Source organism: Vigna umbellata, chromosome 9, assembly GCF_029865625.1.
Source record: "Vigna umbellata cultivar VRB3 chromosome 9, Vumbellata_1.0, whole genome shotgun sequence".
In the NCBI taxonomy this organism is placed as follows: Eukaryota; Viridiplantae; Streptophyta; class Magnoliopsida; order Fabales; family Fabaceae; genus Vigna; species Vigna umbellata.
In genome coordinates, this window is record NC_142173.1 from 39190561 (window position 1) to 39213197 (window position 22637).

Genomic DNA, 22637 nt, shown 5'->3' on the forward strand with positions numbered 1-22637 from the left:
TATATATATATATATATATTTATTTATTTATTTTATGAGACAATAAAAATATTTATAAAATTAGTAAAAAATATATCTTTATTATATAAAAAGTTGTGAATTTTTAGATGTTACAGATATATCATTAGATTCGATGCACATCATATGAATAAAATTACGCTTTTATGATATTTTATATGATCAATCATTTATAAATTCGTCTGTTGAGAAAGAATCTGAGATGATATTTTTGAATTGATTTAAAGAGGTTTTTGCATTTCTAATAAAGTTTATATGAGAAGAAATCATTTTAATACAACAAAAAAAAATAATTATTACCGACTATCAAAATCAAAATTCGTTGGTAATGTCATTTTTTTGACGGCTTACCAACGGAATTTGATCCGTCGATAATAATATTGTCGGTAATATTTATCGACGGATTATTATCGTCGTCGGTAATGCATCATTTATTGACGGAAATAATTATGTCGGTAATTCCATGTATTTTTGTAGTATAGTCAATCATATTGAAAGGAAGAAACATACACAAAAATCATGATGAAGACTCTCAAAATATACTTGAGACAACGTCTTTCTCATCAATAACCAATCGAGAAAAGGTCGATGACGTGCCCAATAACACCCATCTCATTCAAAGTTATCATAATGAAGGCATATGGGAGAAAACATTACCTTAATAGGTGTTTATTTATTAATATTGTCACATTTATAATTTTTTTATTTTTTGTATTCTAACCTTATGGAGTTACCCAGTGAAGCTCCAACAAGACATCATGTGAGCATAAAAGGCTTATGCTTTGCTGCAAATCATACTAACTAAATAAGTCAGTATGATCTATTGGTTTATGGAGATCCTCTATGTGTAATGGTCATATGATGACAACTTGAAGGAGGACAAATTATCCATGGTGCTCCACTACTGCCCCAGAATGTGTGTGTCATGCTAAATGAAGTTCGAGATTCCTATACTCGAGTGTTTATCTCAACTTCAAAAATCAAATTCGTAGAGGAGGCCTTAGGCACATTTATAGTTTGATTTAATGCATTGATCATGTCATACTTTGGTCCACCATAGGTACTATAATATATTATTCTTCATGTCATACTTTTAAAATCTTTATTTCGGTTCTCTTGTCCTATCAAGAAATTCAAGCGTCAACCTGTTATCTATAAAGATTATGACATGCCAAAAGTAGATGATCCTCTAAGAAAAATCTTGAAGAAATTAAACAGGTTGAATAGAGGACTACTAGTGTTAGAGTGAGAGTTAAGAGTATTTAGTCTCTAGTGTCATGTCTCATTGTACATTAATCTAAATGATGCATTATAGATCATTTGGAGAGACAAGACGTTGAATCTTTCAATTATACAACTATGATGCATGTAAGATTTTTCATTATATTCCATATTTAAATCTTCGAATTGCTACTTTTTAGTTTATACTTAATTATCTTATTATAGGTACATGGACACAATCATTATGGACCAAGATCGGATTTCCATGCATGAATTTATTGAACCTCACATCATTCAATCTTTTGGAAACACACTTGTCCACAAGTAAACTTATTTGCAAATATGGATGTCTGAGTTTAAAAGAGACATGTACCTTGGCCATATATTGATGAGTAGGTATTACTGAATGTAGTATTTTATAAAGTATTGTTAATTATTCGACTAACTATTTGTGATTCATGGTGAGGCCATTGACAACTAATGGTCATCATTCCAACGCAATACACAATTGTATGGTTTTATTCCCTACACACAAAGATGAAACCTGATTTGAAATTCATGTTACAATTGTAAGTGTTACCTTTTTTTCATATAATCTACTTAGATATATTAATACTAACCTATGTTTCTAATGTTTCCAATTTAATTAAAGTTGTCGGTAAGCCCAAAACACAATAAATTCAAGTATTATATCCAAAGTTTTGAACACATTTATCTTAAAGTTATTAATTTTCGCATGTCAATTTATGACCTTGATATGTGATTATTTTCTATCATGTTTAGTGTAACAAGCAAAAACATTCATGAAAATATGGCTATTACATCATGTCTTAGATAAAATTGTCATTCGAGCTTTAATTAGAGATGACTGGACAAAGGTAATAATATATATATATATATATATATATGTATATATATATGTATATATTTCACATATTAGAAATCACATCAAACTTTAAACATTAATATTCATATATAATGAAGTTGTGTTATTTTTCGGTAGTTCAAGAATCTATCACCTATGATAGATGACACTGAAGAAAATAAGATAGGAGTGAACAACATATCTACTCAAATAATAAAGTTAGAAACCACAATAGCATTAAGACATTGCTTGAAAACTGTAAAGATTCTAATTGTGAAAGTTCTAGCTTTGTCTTAATAGTTTTAGTTTTGAGAGTTTCATTGTTAATAGTTACATTTTATGTTAATAGGTTTAATTTTGATATATATTTGTGTTAATTATTTCTGCCGCTTCTGTTATTGCTGCTGGATTGGCCGTAGGGCTTGCTTCTATTGGACCTGGGGTTGGTCAAGGCACTGCCGCAGGGCAAGCTGTAGAGGGGATTGCACGACAACCAGAGGCAGAGGGAAAAATACGGGGTACTTTATTACTTAGTCTGGCTTTTATGGAAGCTTTAACAATTTACGGGCTGGTTGTAGCATTAGCACTTTTATTTGCTAATCCTTTTGTTTAATCCTAAAAAGATAGAAATACATATGTGGACTTCCTTTTTCGAATTATATTAATATTTCACTCCTACAATTCTTTATCCGTTCGGATAAGAACACAGGAGAAGGACTAATTGAAAGGTGGTAAATTTATTGAGTTATGCTAAAAGATTGTATGTTTTTCAGGTTTGGATAAATTGTAAATATAAACAAAAATTGAAAAAATAAAAAGCATTTAACTCTGTTAATGCATTAACAAGGCATCAAATATTTTTCAATTTTAATTTAAAATGACATAGACGTCGGACTCTCACATAAATGACATTCTGAACGTTTATTTTCAAACCTCAACATTAATTTGATGTCTTTGACAAGACGTTGGAATTTCCTTTGTCAAAAATAACAAATAAAAAAAACATTATCAAAAATAAAAAAACATAAAAAAGAAGTCATTTTTATAATAATGTTAGTAACAAATTTGAGGTAGATTGAAGAAGAAAAAAAACTCATTTTAGTTTTTAAACCAACTCAAGTTGACCATGAATTTAATTGCTAACTAAATTTAAAAAAAACAAATGTAAAACATATTATCTATTTCGGTTGTGACCCTTCGATCTACCGTCTGGAGGTGTACCTGTCAAAGGTTTTCCGATGCTAAAGTTAGTAAGTGTCTGTTCGGTGGCTCAATGCAATAGTAATAAATACACAGTAAATGCGATTCACCTACCTCTTACCTTACCCGTATTTATAGTTTTTGCCATGGGTCTGAGATTAGTAAAACTTTAATCACAGCCCAATCCCAATCCAATAACTCTAATTCCTTCTTATCTTAAACCTTGCATAAGTACAATTATGAAATCTTGCCTGTCGTCTCTTCTTTGACCGTCCAGCCGGATTAACCGCAAGATGGTTTTTTGTCCGTCCGCGGTACATTATCTAATGTTAAGTGAAAACTAAAAATTTATTTAGTAAAAATGAAAGTTTATTTGAATGTTTCAACTTATATCCTGAAATCCAGATACATCCAGAAAAGTTTAAATGAATAATATACTAAATAATTATTTACAATGAGAAATTTAAATGGAAAATAAAAAAGAGAATTACCACTATCTTAAGTAGATTTTTACTTTTTAAGAAAAAAAAATTTGTAATTCAATATTCTTTTAACTATAGCTTTTACCTATTCAAAACCGATTCCAGTGATTTTATACGCATCACTAATTTTCCACACACAACAATTAACTGAACAGTGGATCATTTCCTGGTCAAAAAGTGGTTTTGTATCATCTAGTTTTGATGAACGTGATTTGAAGAGAATAATACAAAGTTAAGAATATTCCAAAGATGTGTCGCTTAGGTAGATTTTATCAGACTTCTTGATCTAAAAATCTCATAACAAATTCCAAACGCGATTCCAGAATATATAAATGAATGAACATCAACTTGTGCTTTTGTGAGGGTTTAATTTTCCTCTACAATTTGTTTTGGATTGGAACGTGGAATTTTAGCATCGAAATTAGTTTTCAATCGGAGTATATATTTCAAACTTAAATGGGTCAGTGTTCAATGCTTTTCATTTTCAGGACGATAGCTATTTGAGACAATTTAGTCAATTAGTAAAACAACGTGCTTCTTCTATCATGAGTCAATTCTGAGAAGAAGTCTTAGCTCCTTTTTATGGACATTTATTGAGCTGTAGAATTTCGTGTGTGAGCAATCTATTTGTGATGTAAAACTTCTTTTTCATAAGATATATAAATTGGTCTGATACATCCAAAATTTATAATATCTTTTTCAAAGATGAGTCATTTTTACGTTAGCAGTTGTTTTTTCATTTTTTTTTTTGATCTCTTGAAATTTAAGATATTTAAACAGGTTTTATTATTTTTTTAAGAATGAAGTTTGAATTTATCTTTTTCATATATCTTTTTAAGGTGTTACATTCACCAATTGTACTTTAATATAAATGTTCTTTAAGCAAAAATTATAAGTTTACTTTTAATGATCTTATAAATTTAACCCTTTATATTAGTCCAACATATTTAATGATTAATAAATATGTTATTTTAACATATTATAATATATTAAATACAATAGTAATAAATGAAATTTGTTATTTATATTTACTTGAAAAGTAAGAATTACATACAATGTCACTTAATGTTTGAGATAAAACATACAAGTCTTTGGAGATTATCATATTAGATATCCAATTTCTTATAACCTTTGACAAACTCATATATGACTTTTCTTAAAGTTTCATCATTTAATAGTAAATAGTCTATATTTAATGAATAATAGTAAGAAGATGACATAGGAAAATAGTACTCGTTTTCCTTTTTCTTAAATTTTGAATTTAGATAAATGAAACTTAAGTTTATTTTTTAGCTCAACATTCATTTTACATATCTTTGTTGTTGTTTTTTTCTCAAAAAGATCATCTACACAAGAGCACTTTATTTTTCAAGTATCGATCTATTTTGACAAATGCTTTACTTCTCTTTCCAAGTTTTTGTAATCTTTGGAGAGAATAAATGAATTATAGTTAAAAATTCTAAAAATGAAAAAAAAAAAGATATTTTATAATCATTTATATTATAATGTCAAATTAATATATAAGAAATAATTTATAGTTATTTTCAATAAAAAATATAATGTCAAATTGTAAGTTGTCAAGTAAAAAAACCAAAATGAATTCTGTTTAGATTGAATAATAAGTATATTAGTTAATTAAATTTATCTACCTATAAAAATTAACTATTGTGCATTAAAATATTATCGCTTATTATCTTGAATACAATAATTAATGTTTTTCACTTCTAACTAAAAATAATTAATGATATGATACAAAATGAACTATACGATGATGTAAGGAACTTATCTAATAAATATTTTTGAAAGGATTAAAAGAAGAAAATGTATTTGTAGAACTAAAATTATATAAACATTTCACTACAAAAATAATGAGTTTTAGAAGAGGTTATTTTTCGGCGGTTTTGTAAATCTCGAAACTCGACGGTTCACAATAGAAACTGCCCGTAATCTTTTTTTCTTAGAATAATTTTTCAAAAATATTTATCCAACTCGTTCTCTTCCCCTAAAATACTTCACTGACACATTTCTTTCAAAAATATCTATCACGCCTTCATTTCTGCTCCCAATTTTCCCCGAACCTTAATTATCTCTCTCTAAATTCATTTCTGCCTTCATACATTTTCCTCCAAAAGTTCCCCATAATCATTCTCCTCCAAGCCCCACACCATCTTCTTGTTGGTTTTTTCCTGCGTTGTGTTCGTCGTCGAGGCGTTGTGGTTGCATAGGTCGTGTTCGCTCTCGGAATTCCTCGCATCTGGGTAGATCACTTTATTTTCATTTCGTTTATTCATTTGTTTTTCTTTCCTTTCATTTTCACTCTACATGTTTGAACTTATGATTACTCTTGGAATTGAAACGGTAGAAAAACACATTTTAGGTTTTTTATTAATCTTGCGTTTTCTAAGGATATTAATGTATGAGAAGGGTGTGAAGTATGAGGAGGTGAGGCGAGGCAAGGCAAGGGGTGGGAATGATGAATCTCTTGAGCTCTGTTCCAACACAGACAACGAGAAAGCCTTTTGGAACCATGTCTGCACTTGGAAGCAGAGGAAGATGTTCTTCACGGATCTTGTTACACTTCAAAAATTTTGTGTAAATTTAGTATTATGCGTATCGCTACACTATCTATCTTATTCGTATTCTTAATTAATTTCCATTATGCAGGCTGTGACATTGCATGAGCGATGCAAAGTTTTCAAGGGTAGAAGCATTGATTCATCTCAATTGCTATTTTCCTCGCAAACAACCAAGACAAAAAGAAAAGTGACTTTAGAGTGATCATTTGTGGTATTAAAAGCACCATGAATTGCTTAGTGTTAGGTGCAATAATTAAATTCCAACAACTGTACTTATTAAGTCAAACAACCATGATTGAATGAAGTATGTGCACATAATATTTTCTTCAAAGGAACTTTCCCTTGCTTCTGGATATTAACTTCGATGACTCATCATTTTCGACGATTTTGGTAAAACCCTAGTTATTTTCGACGGTTTTGGTAAAACTCCCGTTAATACCGATGATTTTTGGCAAAACTCCTGTTAATACCGACGGTTTTTGAAAAATTCTGTTAATACCGACGGTTTTGACAAAACCCCCACTAATAATGACACAACTTTTTTCCGTGGTTTTCCACAGCTTTTTGAGGGATTTTTCTAACCCCTAATAACATACTTTCCGAGAGTTAAAATCGTTGAAAACAAAAAAATTAATCCCCTTAAAAATCTAAATTTTTGTAATGTTTAACATGAGTATTTCTATAATTAATTAGATTTTGACCTTTTGTATATTTTTCCAATATATTTATTTTAAAAAATAATTACCTGCGATTAAATTAGTAATGTTTTAAAATGTAATTATTTGAAAACACTCTTTTTTATATTTAAATAACCTACAGGTCGGAATTCAAAATAAGTTCAAATAATAATAATCTTATACTTTGAATTAGTTTAGTCAAAGATTTGGAAAGTTATACGTGGCTATTAGAACACCAAAAGCTATGACTTAAAAAAATATCTTCATCCCCACATCAAATCAAATTTAAACATTGTTGACAGTCAATATTTCATGAACTTAGTTATAAACTTATTTTAATTAATTTCTTTAATAATTTGACTAACAAAATATAATAGTTTTAATATATCTAATTATATATATATATATATATATATATATATATATATATATATATATATATATATATATAACCAAATTGCTAACATGAACAAAATGTGAGAATTAACCTGAATAGTCATTTAAATTAATAAGTATAACCATTAGGTAAATTTATAGATTTACTATAACAATATTTAGTACAATGTTATTTTTTTTTTGTTTAAGTTTATTTATAATTTTTAATTAATGTTGAAAGTTCTTTTTTAATTAGTGTTCAGCTATATCGACTACAATTTTTAAGTTGACACAAATTGATATTTTTTTTAATTTTTTATATATGTTAGTTAAAATATTTAGGTTCATATTGGCAAAAACAATAAATTACTATAGTATATCACTTGCAAACATAAATTTATGTATAGGTTTTATCTCGGACGTCAATTTACGACTCTAGCAACAACATCGAACATTTTACAAATATAAAAAGTAAAAAATAATACTTAAAGTTTTTTCTATATTAGTAATTTGTTATAAATTATTTTAATTTTTTATGAAAATAAACTATTTGAAAGAATATATCAAATACATATTATCCATAAGTAAGACAAGATGTGACAAGATCTATACCATTTTCACTAATTCATTAATACGAGATATATGTTATAAATAAATATCTAAATTCTTTTCTTATAATATTATAATATAGGTACAACGAATAAATCACTTTAAGTAAACATGTTAGACCTGAGAGATAGTACGTTATTGTTAAACTTAGCTTTAATCAAATATGATTAGTGCATTCCTAAATACCATACATACATATATATATATATATATATATATATATATATATATATATATATATATATATATATATATATATATACTTACTTACGTGGATAGTCTCTGAGATCTTGTGTAACGATCAAACTTTATACTTGCTCAATTTTTTTTATCTCATGCATTTTTCAATTATTAAACACTCAGTTAGTCAAATGTTTGATCGGTGACAAGTTCTTATAATTATATATATTGTTTTTATAGGAAAACAAAAAGTATAACTTGTTTTCAAAAGGAAAAAAATTAGTATAACTTAAAAGTTAAACACATAAGTTTTTATAGCATCTAAAGTTTTTAAATTTGAATGTTACATAGATTTCACCTTATAATAAAAAGGTCAAGTCCAGTAGACCAATTTGTTAACCTATTCAAAGAAAACGAGTTAGAAACAACATTTTCAATTTGAAAATTCAAACCAATTCGACTCGTCAAGTTTAATACTCGTTCGATAGATCAGTAGAACCAATTCGTTAGTCTAACTTCACTAAAAAAAATTAAAATTTGTGTTACGACATTTTTTATTAACAAAATCACGTATTCAGTCAAAATTTAATACAACTTAGCCAAAATTTGAAACAGTTAGTAGATAATAACCCTTTTAGTATGCAATCAGCTCAACAGCTCGTCAATAGGTCATTTTCATGTAAAAAGATAATAAATTTTAACTAGTTTATATTAGACTTTTAATCATAAAAGAACAAATAGCATATCAAACTGAATTTTAAAGTTGAATTCGTTTTCAATTAACAAACCCAGTAGGATTCTACTCAGGCTAATGTTTAGGACAAACATAAACAAATCGGATTTAAATAAATAAAATTAACCTGTTTTATCTTCTACATGTAAGAAGAAAAATCTCGTGAAGGGAATCTCTAGCTAAAGTAGAGATACTATAATCTCATGTAAGTTGAGAGACGTGTTTGGCATATACTCTCCTACTTTTTACTAACTTCCAAAATGTATTGCTAGATTTCAAGTCTGTTGTTTCTGCAAACTCAAAATGCCCTTTAGCATCAATTGATGTTTTTTTTCGAAAGAGTGTTTGTGGTGGATGGAATTCATATTCATATTTGTGTTGAAAATTCAATTAAGAGGGTATTGAGTGGTTTATGCATATTGCCAATTCAAGCTTGATTTGAGAGGTCGTTAGAAATTGTGATTCATTTTGGTTAAACCTACCAAAAAGTTACAGCACAAATTATTCAAACACTTTGTATGGGTATGGAAAAAGCTAAATACCCTCCAATTTTTAGGTATATATATATATATATATATATATATATATATATATATATATATATATATTAAGGTGGAGAGATATAAATTTAAATTTAACTGAATTTTATAAAAAATAATTAAAGAAACTAGTGCAGAATTGGCTTTTAACGTCCCTTCATAGACGTCCGTTCACAAAAGTCCCAACGTAAATAATTGATCGGTGGCATATTCGTAAATAAGTGAAACTCTAGACGTCCGTCCTGGGAGGGGGCGGACGTCTATAATATTATAGACGTCCGCGCCCTCCCAGGACGGACGTTTAGGGTTCTGACAGGGTGGCTGGAGAATTAATTGTCTTCAGCCCCTTAAACGTCCGTCCTGGGAGGGGACGGACGTCTATAATATTATAGATGTCCGCGCTCTCCCAGGACGGACGTTTAGGGTGCTGACAGGGTGGTTGGAGAATTAATTGTCTTCAGCCCCTTAAACGTCCGTCCTGGGAGGGGCGGACGTCTATAATATTATAGACGTCCGCCCCTTCCCAGGACGGACGTTTAAGGGGCTGACATGAGGAGTTGAAACATTCAGTTGTTCAGCCTAGTAGACGTCCGTCCCCCTCCCACGGACGTCTATAATATTATAGACGTCCGGGCGCTCCCAGGGCGGACGTTTAAGGGGCTGACATGGGGAGTTGAAACGTTCAGTTATTCAGTCTAGTAGACGTCCGTCCCCCACCACAACGGACGTCTAAAACCCTCCGCGAATATCAATTTTAAATTCCCAAAGACGTCGTATTAGTGACGGGCAGGACGTCTATACTATTATAGACGTCCGGCCCCAGAGTAACGGACGTCTCACAGTATTAATATGCGAAACGCGAACCCGCGAGCAATACGTTCACTGTTCATCGTCTTCCCCCACGAACGTTATCAGCCATTGATTTTCCAGGTGCGTTTTCTCTCTTTTGGACCGTTTAAATTGACTTTCAATCCGATTACATTATTCTGTGATGAAATATCTTTAATTTGAACCGATTAAAAATCGTTTTCGGTCCATTTTTTTTGCAGTCTCTTGCGTGTTCTTGGGCGGCTTCTTTGACTATTTTTGGGCGAGGTTTTAGGCCGTTCCGTCCTCGATTTCCCTCCCTTTCATTTCGAATCTACTTTTCAGGTTAGCTTGTTGTTGTTGATAAATTTTTGTATGCATGTAATTGAGTTTTGTGTATGCATGTTTTTTACTCTAAAGTGTGCATGTGTTATTGGATTTTGAATATGCATGTATTAGTTGTGTTATTATAAGTATCAAATCATTGAGTGACACTTAGTTCCCGTTTGAAATTTAACATAAACGATTAATCTTTTAATCGTTTGTGTTAAATTTTGAATTGTCCGATTGGACAGTTTGAGAAAATTAATTTTCATAATTTGCAATAAGATGTCAATTGGAGTTTACGGATAAGATTGATAAAATTTCGGTTCAGTACTTTTGTTGTTCTCCGGATGCATATTTGATTGTGGTCATTGGTTACTACTCTCATTTCGTGTATTTCGGAGACCAATGCGAAATGCTGCCAAAATCTTATCAATTTTATGATGTAGACTTCAATGGACGTGTCTGAGCAAATTATGAAAATTAATTTTTTTGAATGGGTAGGGCCTAACCTTGTGAGAGTTAAAAAACTTGAACTGATGATTTTACGAACATAGTATGGATCGAACCTGGATGAATGAACGTCGCATCAGTGAAGAATATGATAAGGGTGTTTCGAAGTTCTTGCAATACGTTGAACAAAATGCTAAGTCTGTCAACGGGACATATTTTTGTCCTTGTGTCCGTTGTCTTAATCAAATACGGCAAGACTTAGGCAATGTGCGTGACCATCTATTCATGTACGGCATAATGAGGACTTATATCATTTTGACTTGGCATGGAGAAGTACTGGAGCAGCCTACCATGTCACGAGGAACGGATTATGTGGAAGAATGGATGAGTGACCATTTAGAGGACATGATACGTGATGTCGGTGAAGATAATTTTGGAAGGGCTAATTTGTATGATTCTCTTATTAATGATTCAGAGCAACCGTTTTTCCTAGGATGCTCGAACTTTACACGTCTGTCGTCAACTTTAAAGTTGTTTAGTTTAAAAGCAAGGAATGAATGGATCGATAAAAGTTTCACCGAGTTGTTGGAGTTGTTGAAGGAGATGCTTCTAGAAAATAATACTCTACCTATTCGTAATTACGAGGCCAAATTTTTTTTATGTCCAATGGGTCTTGAATATCAAAAGATACATGCTTGTCCTAATGATTGTGTTTTGTACACAAAGGAGTTTGCTTCGTTAAAATATTGTCCAACATGTGGTTTATCCCGTTTTAAAAAGAAATCTAACAGAGAATTATAAGTTCAAATTATAAGTAGTTATTTGATTGTGTATCTATCACAGCATGTCTTCTAAGTAACTTGGTTTTTTTATGTGCAGGATGAGTTGATTGAGCAGCAGACTCAGGGCACATTTGCTGGCCAAGGTAGGGACGACATTCTAACAACGACCATTGGAAGGCCCGAGCACCCAGGACGTGTACGTGGAGTTCCTGGGGCGATTGGTCTTCGTGACTACTTTGGCCCTACACAGAAAACCCCCCAATCAATGAGTCAGGAGACACTGAGGCAGATGGATCTTCAGTGGGAGGAAAGACCCAACCAAAGCATGAGATCAATGGAGCAACGATTCAACTGGTTCAAATTTTGTATCCAAAGGTTGTAAGTCATTTATAGTTTCTAATTCATTTTCTATGTTATTGAATGATCTAAATTCTTAACTATTTAGTTTGTGATTTTAGTGTAAGCAGCAACTAGATTCATGGGAATGTGGCTTCTATGTGATGTGTTGGATTAAGACCATCATTCGAGCTGTCATTACAGATGACTGGAATGAGGTAATGATGTATACCTTCAATACATTACAAATCAAATTCATCTTCAACATATATGAAACCATAATGAATCTTTCTTGAATTTTGCAGCGCTTCAAGAGTACATCGCCTATTCCAGAGGACACAATTAAACAGATAAGGCAGGAGTGGACCGCTTATCTTCTGCAAAGATGGAGTTAGTAATAGTTTTATTTCTTGTTGAACATTGTTTAGTTTTAGTTGAAGTTTTATGTTGATAGGTTTGGTAGTGGATTGAACTCCACATTAAGTAGAACTTTGTTTATATGAAACACATATTTATATAATTGCAAAATTGTTTTGGGACATTTTTCTGCTTTTCAGGTGTGGTTTTATTGAAAAAATAAATTAATTTTAAAAAAAAAACGCCCAGTAGACGTCCGTTAGTGTACTGTCGGACGTCTATAGACGTCTGGCAGTGCACAAACAGACGTCCACCCCCCAGCCCCTACCACAAACAATTCAGCCAGGTAGACGTCCGGGGAGGGAGGAGGCGAACGTCTATATAGACGTCCGTCCTGACACAGCGGACGTCTATATAGATGTCCGTCCTGACACAGCGGACGTCTATATAGACGTCCGTCCTGACACGACGGACGTCTGAGTAACGTTACCCACATAGACATCGGGCGAACGTCGGACGTCAAAAGGCCAAAAGAACGGACGTCTAAAGCCCTTTCTGCACTAGTGGGAGTTTCCTTCCATATACAAACTATGATTTTACTTTATGTTTAGTTGGATATCTATACAGTTTTTTTAAGGATGTCTAGTGTGAAAATTAAGGAGGCTTAACAACATATGATACGCTCAAAATCTCTACTGCAATAAACTGAGAGACATATCATATTATAAATTACTCTAATATGATATTAAAATAATAAAATATAAATCTAATTTAATTTTATAAAATTATTCAGTAAACTAAAATTTTGTTCCTAATTATATACTATAATTTAATCTTGTATATAATTGAGATAGAATCTTAAAATGCAACTTCAGAAAGAAAAAAAAAATACTAAAAGCTAATACGTAAAAAAACACTGAACTTACTTTTATATAAAACTAGTTATAAATAAGTCCGTGCAGTGTTTGTTTGTATATTTTTTTTGTTAATAAGTATATATTATATTAAAAGAGATTTAAATATTGGAAAAAAATTAATATTTTTAAATTTATAATTAAATTTTGAAAAATATAATTAAAAGGATAAATTAATAAATATGTCACACACAAAAAATAGACAAAAGGTAAATTAACAATATCACATGAAAAAAATCAAAATTTCTTAATATATTCTTTTATAATTAAAATTCGATTAGTCAAACCAAACTTTAAAAACTTACATTTAATTTTTATCTTAAATTGAACAATCACGATAATTTTTTCAAATGGTCAGCTGTAATTATGGCTAAAACTGTCTAACATCGAAACTATCATTGCTACACTTGGTCCAATTATTATTCATAAAGTGTCAATTGTTATGTCAATTTAAAGTTGATCCAAGCAGTCACACCGACTCGTCTCTTAGAAAAATAATAATCCAATTCATTAACCCTAATTCAACATTGTCAGATGTATAATTAAATTCAATTATCCATAAACTGTATATTTACGAATACTTAAATAATTTTTGTAACATCCACAAATACACAGTATAAAACCATATAGGAGAATAATCACATATTAATAATACTATAGATAAATTCTATCCATAACAAGATACTATTATGGCCGATCGGCCTTACATGATAGTAGGGAATTAAAACCGCACGCTAGGTACAACTAGACCGAACGGTTTATAAAATAAACTATTACCGAACGGTCTTACAAAAGATGAATCCAACAACAAACCGAACGTTCCTAAGGTTCGACCTTCACTTCCGCCTCTTTCAATGCTTCTTCCAGCAACTCTTCTCCTTCTGCTCACATCCACACGGATGATCATTGCAACAGGACAAACAACCGAACGCACAACACAGACAACAATGATAAACAGGGTAAGCTTATGTAATTTAATTAATTCAATAACAACATACAACGTTCATGATTCAATCAACAACAACCAAATCATAATTCATACATCATGGCATGCAAAGACCGACCACTTGACTCTGACTGTCCGGACTGTATGAATCTTGTGTACCTACGACGTTTGTGCACCCGAGTGATGTAGTAACTGGGATACCCTCAACAGCTGCCACCTGAGGTTAATCCATTCCGTCCAAGCTAACCTTATGGACTAGGACCTCCTGCCATTCCCACACATGACTTACTCCTCTCTACGTGAGAATGAGTAAATCATGGAATATCAGGATAAACGCCCGCTAAGCTTTGCCCACATTCATACTTTACAAATTGATAACCACTTTATGAGATATTCCTCCCTGGAATACTCATTCATAACAAAACTATTTCATTCACATCACATTTCAAATTCTCTCATACTTTATCATCCATATATTAAACTGAAATAAGATCACACTTATTCATCATAGCACAAGTCATACTGGAATAACACTTCTTAGAAACTAACATGACCGAGCGCTATTTACGAATCTATCCACTTCCATAAACAGACCCCTAAGAGCTCAAACCGGACGCCACGAAGCCTAGGCCGAGTACTAAGACTCTAGGCCGAACACCTTTTTAAAGACCCACATTGTTTGACACCCAATACTAATACTGATAAGAAACTATGAAGTAACGAACGCTATTGAGTTTGGCTGAAGACTCTTATTCTAAAAACGGTAATCATAGATTACTGAAACGAGACCCAACACTTGGTTTAAGACCGATCCCTGTAGAAACCGAACACTATTGAACGAGCGCTACTGAGATCGAACGCTTGGCCCAAGACCGAGCACTAATAAACTTACGTAAAACGAATGAATATATATATATATATATATATATATATATATATATATATATATATATATATACACACACACACACACACAATTGTGCCACCCTTATTTTCTTATGAAAAATAACGATATCATCTACGACTTTAAGTAGTATAGAATACATTAACTCAACTGTTTAGGAAACCTAAAGGAGAACTACACTTAAGCTGAACGCTCATTTACATGTATCTAATATTATAAAACGATCTTATGAACGAAATTCTATTCAGAAGAAGAATTTAGTATAGACGGACGCTCAAAGGAAAACTGAATGGCTAATATTGACTCTCGGTCACAGTTTACCTAATCCTACAGAGTATTACAGAATGACTCTTAGACAATATCCCTAAAGCATGAGAAATCAGTTAAGATCATGCACTTCCATGAAGGATCGAACGATCACTAATGACGCTCGACCATACTACAACATTTACTCAGAATACTACAGTTTGAAGATCAAAACATATCTCAACTTAGTTCACACCATTTATCAGTCATCCATCCACACATCCAAACAAGCCGTACATGCATATTTCATACTCATCAAATAGCCAAACAACGTATCATGCAAACATACCAACGTTCAAAACAAGAATCTTAATCAAATTATATAAGCTTCCCTTACCTCTAAACGTAACTGAACGCTCAACGATGCAGAATAGAGCTCACCACTACCCAAGACTTTACGTTTGACAGTCACGTTTTAGGAATACTAAACCAAACAAAAAACCAGAAACACTCAGAATAATACTATTCACTCAGACGACCAAAAATAGAGGTTTGCATGTGAGAATAAACGAACGTGCTAAAGAGAACGAAACTCACCGGCTTAGAACCACAAACCGATCGGTTTAAACGAAAGCTCTTGATGCCGGGAGTGTTCAAATGGTGCCTGAGAGGTGATCGGAAGAAGAAAAGGTGAGATTTTCTTAGAGAGAAGATGGAGATTTTAGAGAGAAGGAGGAGAAAATGGTTTCAGCAGTTTGGAGAAGAAGGAAAACATGCAGAGAAGTGACACGACATTTGAAATTTGGCATTAAATACTGCCGTCACCCAAAACCGAACGGTCACTCTCCAGTCACCTGTTTTCCACTAACTGAAACGCTCACTATCTCTCCTTGGCACATGGCTCCCACTACTTGAAATTTTTAGTGGGTTTTTTTAAGGGGTGTGACAATTTTAGCCATTATGAAAGGAATATATTTTGATTTGATTTTTATATAAAAAGAAATTGGTCTGTTACCAATCTTGCTAAAATTGAAGATCGGTATCTTCAACTTTTAGTATTATTAGAAATTGGCTAACTGCTTATTTATTGAACAAGTTAATTAATTAATATTTTCAAGTAACACCTAATATTATTTATAATATAATATCAGTACTAAATATTGTAAAAAAATAAAATTAGTAAAAAGGTTGAAGTTAACTATTACATGTGCTTAACTTAATTTCTTAGCATGAGAATCATTGCAATAAAATAATAACATAAATCAGTGTAAATGATCGAAATAAAAATTCAGATGACTACGAGTCATGATTAAATTAATTTATTATAACAATAACAAAGACAAAAAAATTTATTGAAACATATAAATTCCATAAATGATAAACATGGATCAAGTCGAACGATTTTAGACGGTTAAGGCACTGAAATTGCACAGGTAAAAAGCATGAAGTGTGCTTTTGTTTATTTATTTCTTTTTGTCTTTTGAGTGAAATTATAAAAATAATATTTTAACCCTCATAAATATTTTACATTCATTTAATATTATTTTTTAATTTTTTATCTTTTAAAAGTATAAAAAAATATTTTTTATAATTATTTTATGTTTTTAATATGTATAAAATGAATGTAAATGTTTATCATGATCGACAACATTGTAGCACCACAAAATTTTGAGCTTGACCCTACTATTTTTAGTGAGGAAGAATGGTTGATGGCACAGTTTTGGAGTAGGAATGTGAGCATGTTTTCGGTGATGGTAGACTTTTTTGCCTCAGAATATCTTGAACAAGCCATTTGGAAAATTACAACTTCAAACTCTGCATAAATTCACCACAATTTTCCAAAATCCAACCATCTCTTTCTTCTTTGCTTGATTCACCAGAGAAACACTCACTTTCAGTTTTCAGCTCATTCACAAAGTGGTGCTGAAAACTAAGAGTGAAGAAGAAGATGGAATCTTTCAAACAGAATGGTGGAAGTTCTGTGAACAATACCAAAGGCTTCACTCTGCAAGTCCTTACAGGGCGTTGGTTCATGGCTTTTTCCTCATTCATGATCATGTCTGTATCAGGAGCAAGCTACATGTTCAGTCTATATTCAAGGGAAATCAAATCAGTTTTAGGGTATGATCAATCCACCCTGAATCTGTTAAGCTTCTTCAAGGATTTGGGGTCCAACATAGGCATCATTTCAGGCCTAATCAATGAGGTCACACCCCCTTGGGTGGTGTTAACAATTGGTGGAGTTCTCAACTTTTTTGGCTATTTCATAATTTGGCTTGCAGTGACCAGAAAAATTGCCAGGCCCCAGGTGTGGAAAATGTGCTTATACATCTTCATTGGAGCAAATTCTCACTGTTCCACTAACACTGGAGTCATTGTGACCAGTGTGAAGAACTTCCCAGGCACAAGGGGCATTGTCATTGGCCTTCTTAGTGGCTACCTTGGTTTGAGTGCAGCAATCATCACTCAGATATACTATGCCTTCTATGGAAATGACTCCAAGTCTCTGATTTTGCTTATGGCATGGCTACCAACTGCTGTAACTTTTGTTTTCTTGCCAGTTATCAGACACCACAAGGGAGTCCAACAGCCAAATGATTCCAAGGCTTTCTACAATTTCCTCTACACCACTTTAGTTCTTGCAGGTTTCCTCATGGTAGTCATCATACTGCAAAAAAGTTTCAACTTTACTAAGAGTGAGTACTATGTCACTACTATACTGATGCTTCTGTTGCTCATCCTTCCACTTGTTGTTGTTATGTTTGAAGAACAAAAGATTTGTAAGAGGAAACAAGAGCACAGCAACAGTGAAAACCCTCCTAAGCCTTTGAATATACCAACAGAGATGCCAAATCCAGAGAATTCTGCAGAGAAGCAAGTTTCCTGTTGGAAAAGCATGTTCAGCCCACCAAGTAGAGGTGAAGATTATACAATACTTCAAGCCATTTTTAGCCTTGACATGGTGATTCTTTTCTTAGCAACAATCTGTGGACTTGGTGGCACACTCACTGTGGTAAACAACTTGAGCCAAATCGGTGCATCCTTAGGATATTCATCACACAGTGTTACAACATTTGTGTCCCTTATGGCTATTTGGATCTATATGGGTAAAATAGTGCAGGGTGTGATATCAGAAATTATCATAGCCAAATTTAAAGTTCCTAGGCCTATTTTGTTCACTTCAATTCTTGTCATGCCTTGTATTGGTCACCTTCTGATTGCTTTCAATGTCCCTAATGGTCTGTATGCAGCCTCAATGATAATTGGATTCTGCTTTGGGGCAAATTGGCCACTGCTGTTTTCCATCATATCAGAACTTTTTGGTCTGAAATTTTACTCAACTCTGTATAATGTTGGGTCAGTGGCAAGTCCAATTGGGTCATACTTGTTCAGTGTAAGGGTTGCAGGGTATTTGTATGACAAGGAAGCCAGAAGGCAAATGGCAGCATTAGGAGTGAAGAGGAAACCTGGGGAGGAGTTGAATTGCTATGGAAGTGAGTGTTACAAAAAGGCTTTCATTATAATCACTGCAGTGAGCCTGTTTGGGGCACTTGTGTCTCTCATCTTGGTGTCAAGGACTAGAGAGTTTTATAAAGGTGACATATACAAGAAGTTCAAAGAAGAAGATGGAACTGCTGAAGCTGAAATTGGTCTGACTCAGAACAAGTTTGCACAACAACCTCCTGCAAATGAAGGCTAGATATCTTTGCCAAGGAATTCATAAATGCTTTATCATTAGCATAATCGATACCAAAAGGAAATTAGAACCATAAACCTTAAGAATATGGATCTTCTGAGTTTTTATACTCGTTCTTCTCTTATATCTTCAAAATACTTTTACTTTTAATATATTAAACAAATTTTAAGATATTTTAGTATATCAAAATTACTGTATTTCAAAGATAACAATAGAAGAACAATAAAAAAAAATTCAACTCTATAGCAGCTGCAGTAAATTTCCTTTTGTAGTTTGTAGTTTATATAGGAGGATATTGCTGGGTAATGTATTGTGTTCAATAAATCACTCAAATGTAGAATATATATTAGCTTGTAACCATAATCAATGGTCAATCGGTATATACACACATATATATATATATATACATATATATATATATATACACGTACACATATATATATATATATATATATATATGTACGTGTACGTGTATATATATATATATATATATATATATATATATATATATATATATATATATATATATATATATATGCGGTTTGTTAACGCGCGTACGTCTGTTTTTCAGTTGGTACATTTTAGCAATGTGTACCGGATTTTAGTAGACAAAAATACCCTTATATATTATGGATTCTAAGTTTTAAGGTTAAGGGTATTTTAATAATTTTCATTCTCAAAACTAAAAAAAAAAAAAGAAAGCTCCCAAACCCTTACCTACCTCTGACATTCCTCTCAACCCTTTCTCTTTCATGTTTCTCGCTCCAATCTTTTCTCTGTCGTCCCTAGTGTAGCCCCAGTTGAAAAAATCAGAAACACTTGCCATATGATTTTATAATGAGTTTTTATTTTATAATTTTTGTCTTATCTAATTTTATCTAATTTTCACAAGCATAATGACATCAAAGGAATTGGTAATTGGCCTGGAAAAAAAATCAGAAACACTCGTTGTTAAACAATTTCTTACAAAAATATTACTTTATAATGAGTTTTCATTTTATAATTTTTGTCGTATATAATTTTATCTAATTTTCACAAGCATAATGACATCCGAAAGAATTGGTAATTGGCCTGGAGGTTTTTTTAGAGATGATGATTCAACATATGCAGATGATGAAATTAGAGAGATTAGTGAAAATGGTGAAATTGAAGAGATCTTGAATGAACCTTTGCCTGAAGGTGAATATGTCAATGACTCAACTCTTTACAAAGGCAAATTGTTTAAAGGGAAGTGTTTCTGATTTTTTCAATTGGGACTACAGTAGGGATGACAGAGAAAATGTTGGAGTGAGAGAAATGAAAGAGAAAGGATTGAGAGGAATGAGAGAGGTGAGTAAGGCTTTGGGGGGTTTCCTTTTTTTTTCTTTAAGTTTTGAGAATGAAAATTATTAAAATACCCTTAACCTTAAAGCTTAGAATCCATGATATATAAGGGTATTTTTGTCTACTAAAATCCGATACACATTGCTAAAATGTACCAACTGAAAAACAAGCGTACACGCGTTAGCAAACCCCATATATATATATATATATATATATATATATATATATATATATATATATATATATATATATATATATATATTATATTTTGATTGATGAAGGTTTAATTACTACTTTCAATTTCAACTTTTTGTTGTTTTTATTGGGTTTGGTCTTTTTTTTTAACCAAGTTGCATTTTGTATTAAACGAATTCAATTTATTCATTTATGTTATATTTGTATAAATAATGTTAACATTGTTTTTGTAAATAAGTTAGTGGTATTTTTGTTTTTATTTTTATTTTTGGTTTCTTTTACTTCTTAAGTTTGCAGTATTAATGTCAATGTCACGTGTTAATGTCAACATTATATATGTCACGTGTTAATGTTAGCATTAAATATGTGAAGTAACAATATATTGTATTTAATTCAGTTTATATATATATTTTGGTTTAATACCCTATTTTGTCCTCAGTTTCGCTCGAAAATGTCAAATTAGTCCATCATTTAAAAAGTGCGCGTCAATTAAGTCCTCACTTAATAAAATTTACGTCAATAAAATCCCTCACTTAATAAAATTTAAGTCAATGGAATCCCTTCTGTTAAATCCATACAAACGACGATGTTAAAGTAGAGTTCTACTGGGACGTGTTGAGTTGGGTGGTTGATAGTGAAAACGACAATGGCTATGGTGTTTTTGTGTTTCAAGTAGGTGATGGTGGCGTAGTGTGGCCTGAAATGGTGGGGCCAGAGAAGAAGTTGATGAAGAAGAGGTTGGTGAGACCCACTATGGCGTCGTCAATAGCGACTCTATCGTCGTCAAACTCTGGCGTGTTGCAGTGGACGGAGGAGAGCAGTGGTGGAGGAAGGAGCTCGTCGTCTTCATCAACTAGGTCGTGTGGGAGTAGTAACGGTGGTTTCTCATTGTTTTTTGGCAAATTCATGACTTCACTTATGAAAATCAATTTTTAACTTGTTTCAATTAATGAAACTACTGTTTTCATGAGATTTCAACACTTTGAATATTGTCCTGGATTGTAGCGCAGTCCTGTATCTCAACTTTCTGTATATCTTGTACACTTATTTTATCTCTTGGGAATTATTTATCTTAAGTTGTCTTCAAGTAGTATGAACAAAATTGTTCAATGGTTATCCGTTTCTAATCCTTTGTGTATATATCCATTTATCTATATATATATATATATATATATATATATATATATATATATATATATATATATATATATATATATATATAAAGATTAAGGCAGAGCACAGTAGCACCTTGATTCTCTGATTCAATAATACCATCTCACCATTAAACATCATATGGTGGCAAAGTATAGATAGAAAGGTAACTATATCTTTCTTCAAAATATCGGAGATTCTCTGCAACATGACTTCTTTATTTACTACCACTTTCTAACATTAAATCTACCCCTAGGCTTCAGAACTAGTGTGTAATGAATTTGGCATGCCAGAGAGGCCCAAAAGATCGGCAAACATTGAGCAGGCTGGCCACTGAAATAGTAAAGCCACATTGTTTGAGATTGCAACTCCAAATTCGTATGCTTCATCCTTTAAAAAGTGGGAGGAGAGAGTATTTGAAGTAGAAGAAAAGTAGAAGAGAAAAAAAAAACTACAAAAACCTGCATTGTACAGAAAAATAGAAGAAAAGTAGAAGAGAGAGAAAAATAGTTAACGTCGTTTGTACAGATTTAATGGAAGGGATTTCATTGACATAAATTTTATTAAGTGAAGACTTAATTGATGCACTTTTTAAAGGATGGATTAATTTGACATTTTCTAGCAAAACTGGGGACAAAATAGGGTATTAAACCATTTTTTTTACTCAATTGAATCATTATTATTATTTTTTAAAAAGTTGAACAATGTTGAATTCAATTTACTTGT

The 22637-nt window shown here is 31.8% G+C and overlaps 1 protein-coding gene across 1 annotated transcript; it reads left to right on the forward strand.

Annotated features, from left to right (window-relative positions):
* Positions 1 to 17213: 17213 nt before the first annotated feature.
* LOC124845909 (protein NUCLEAR FUSION DEFECTIVE 4-like) lies at positions 17214 to 19412 on the forward strand. Its single transcript, XM_047323103.2, has one exon. It carries the CDS (start codon positions 17493 to 17495, stop codon positions 19242 to 19244), a length of 1752 nt encoding a protein of 583 aa, XP_047179059.1. The 5' UTR covers positions 17214 to 17492; the 3' UTR covers positions 19245 to 19412.
* Positions 19413 to 22637: the final 3225 nt, after the last annotated feature.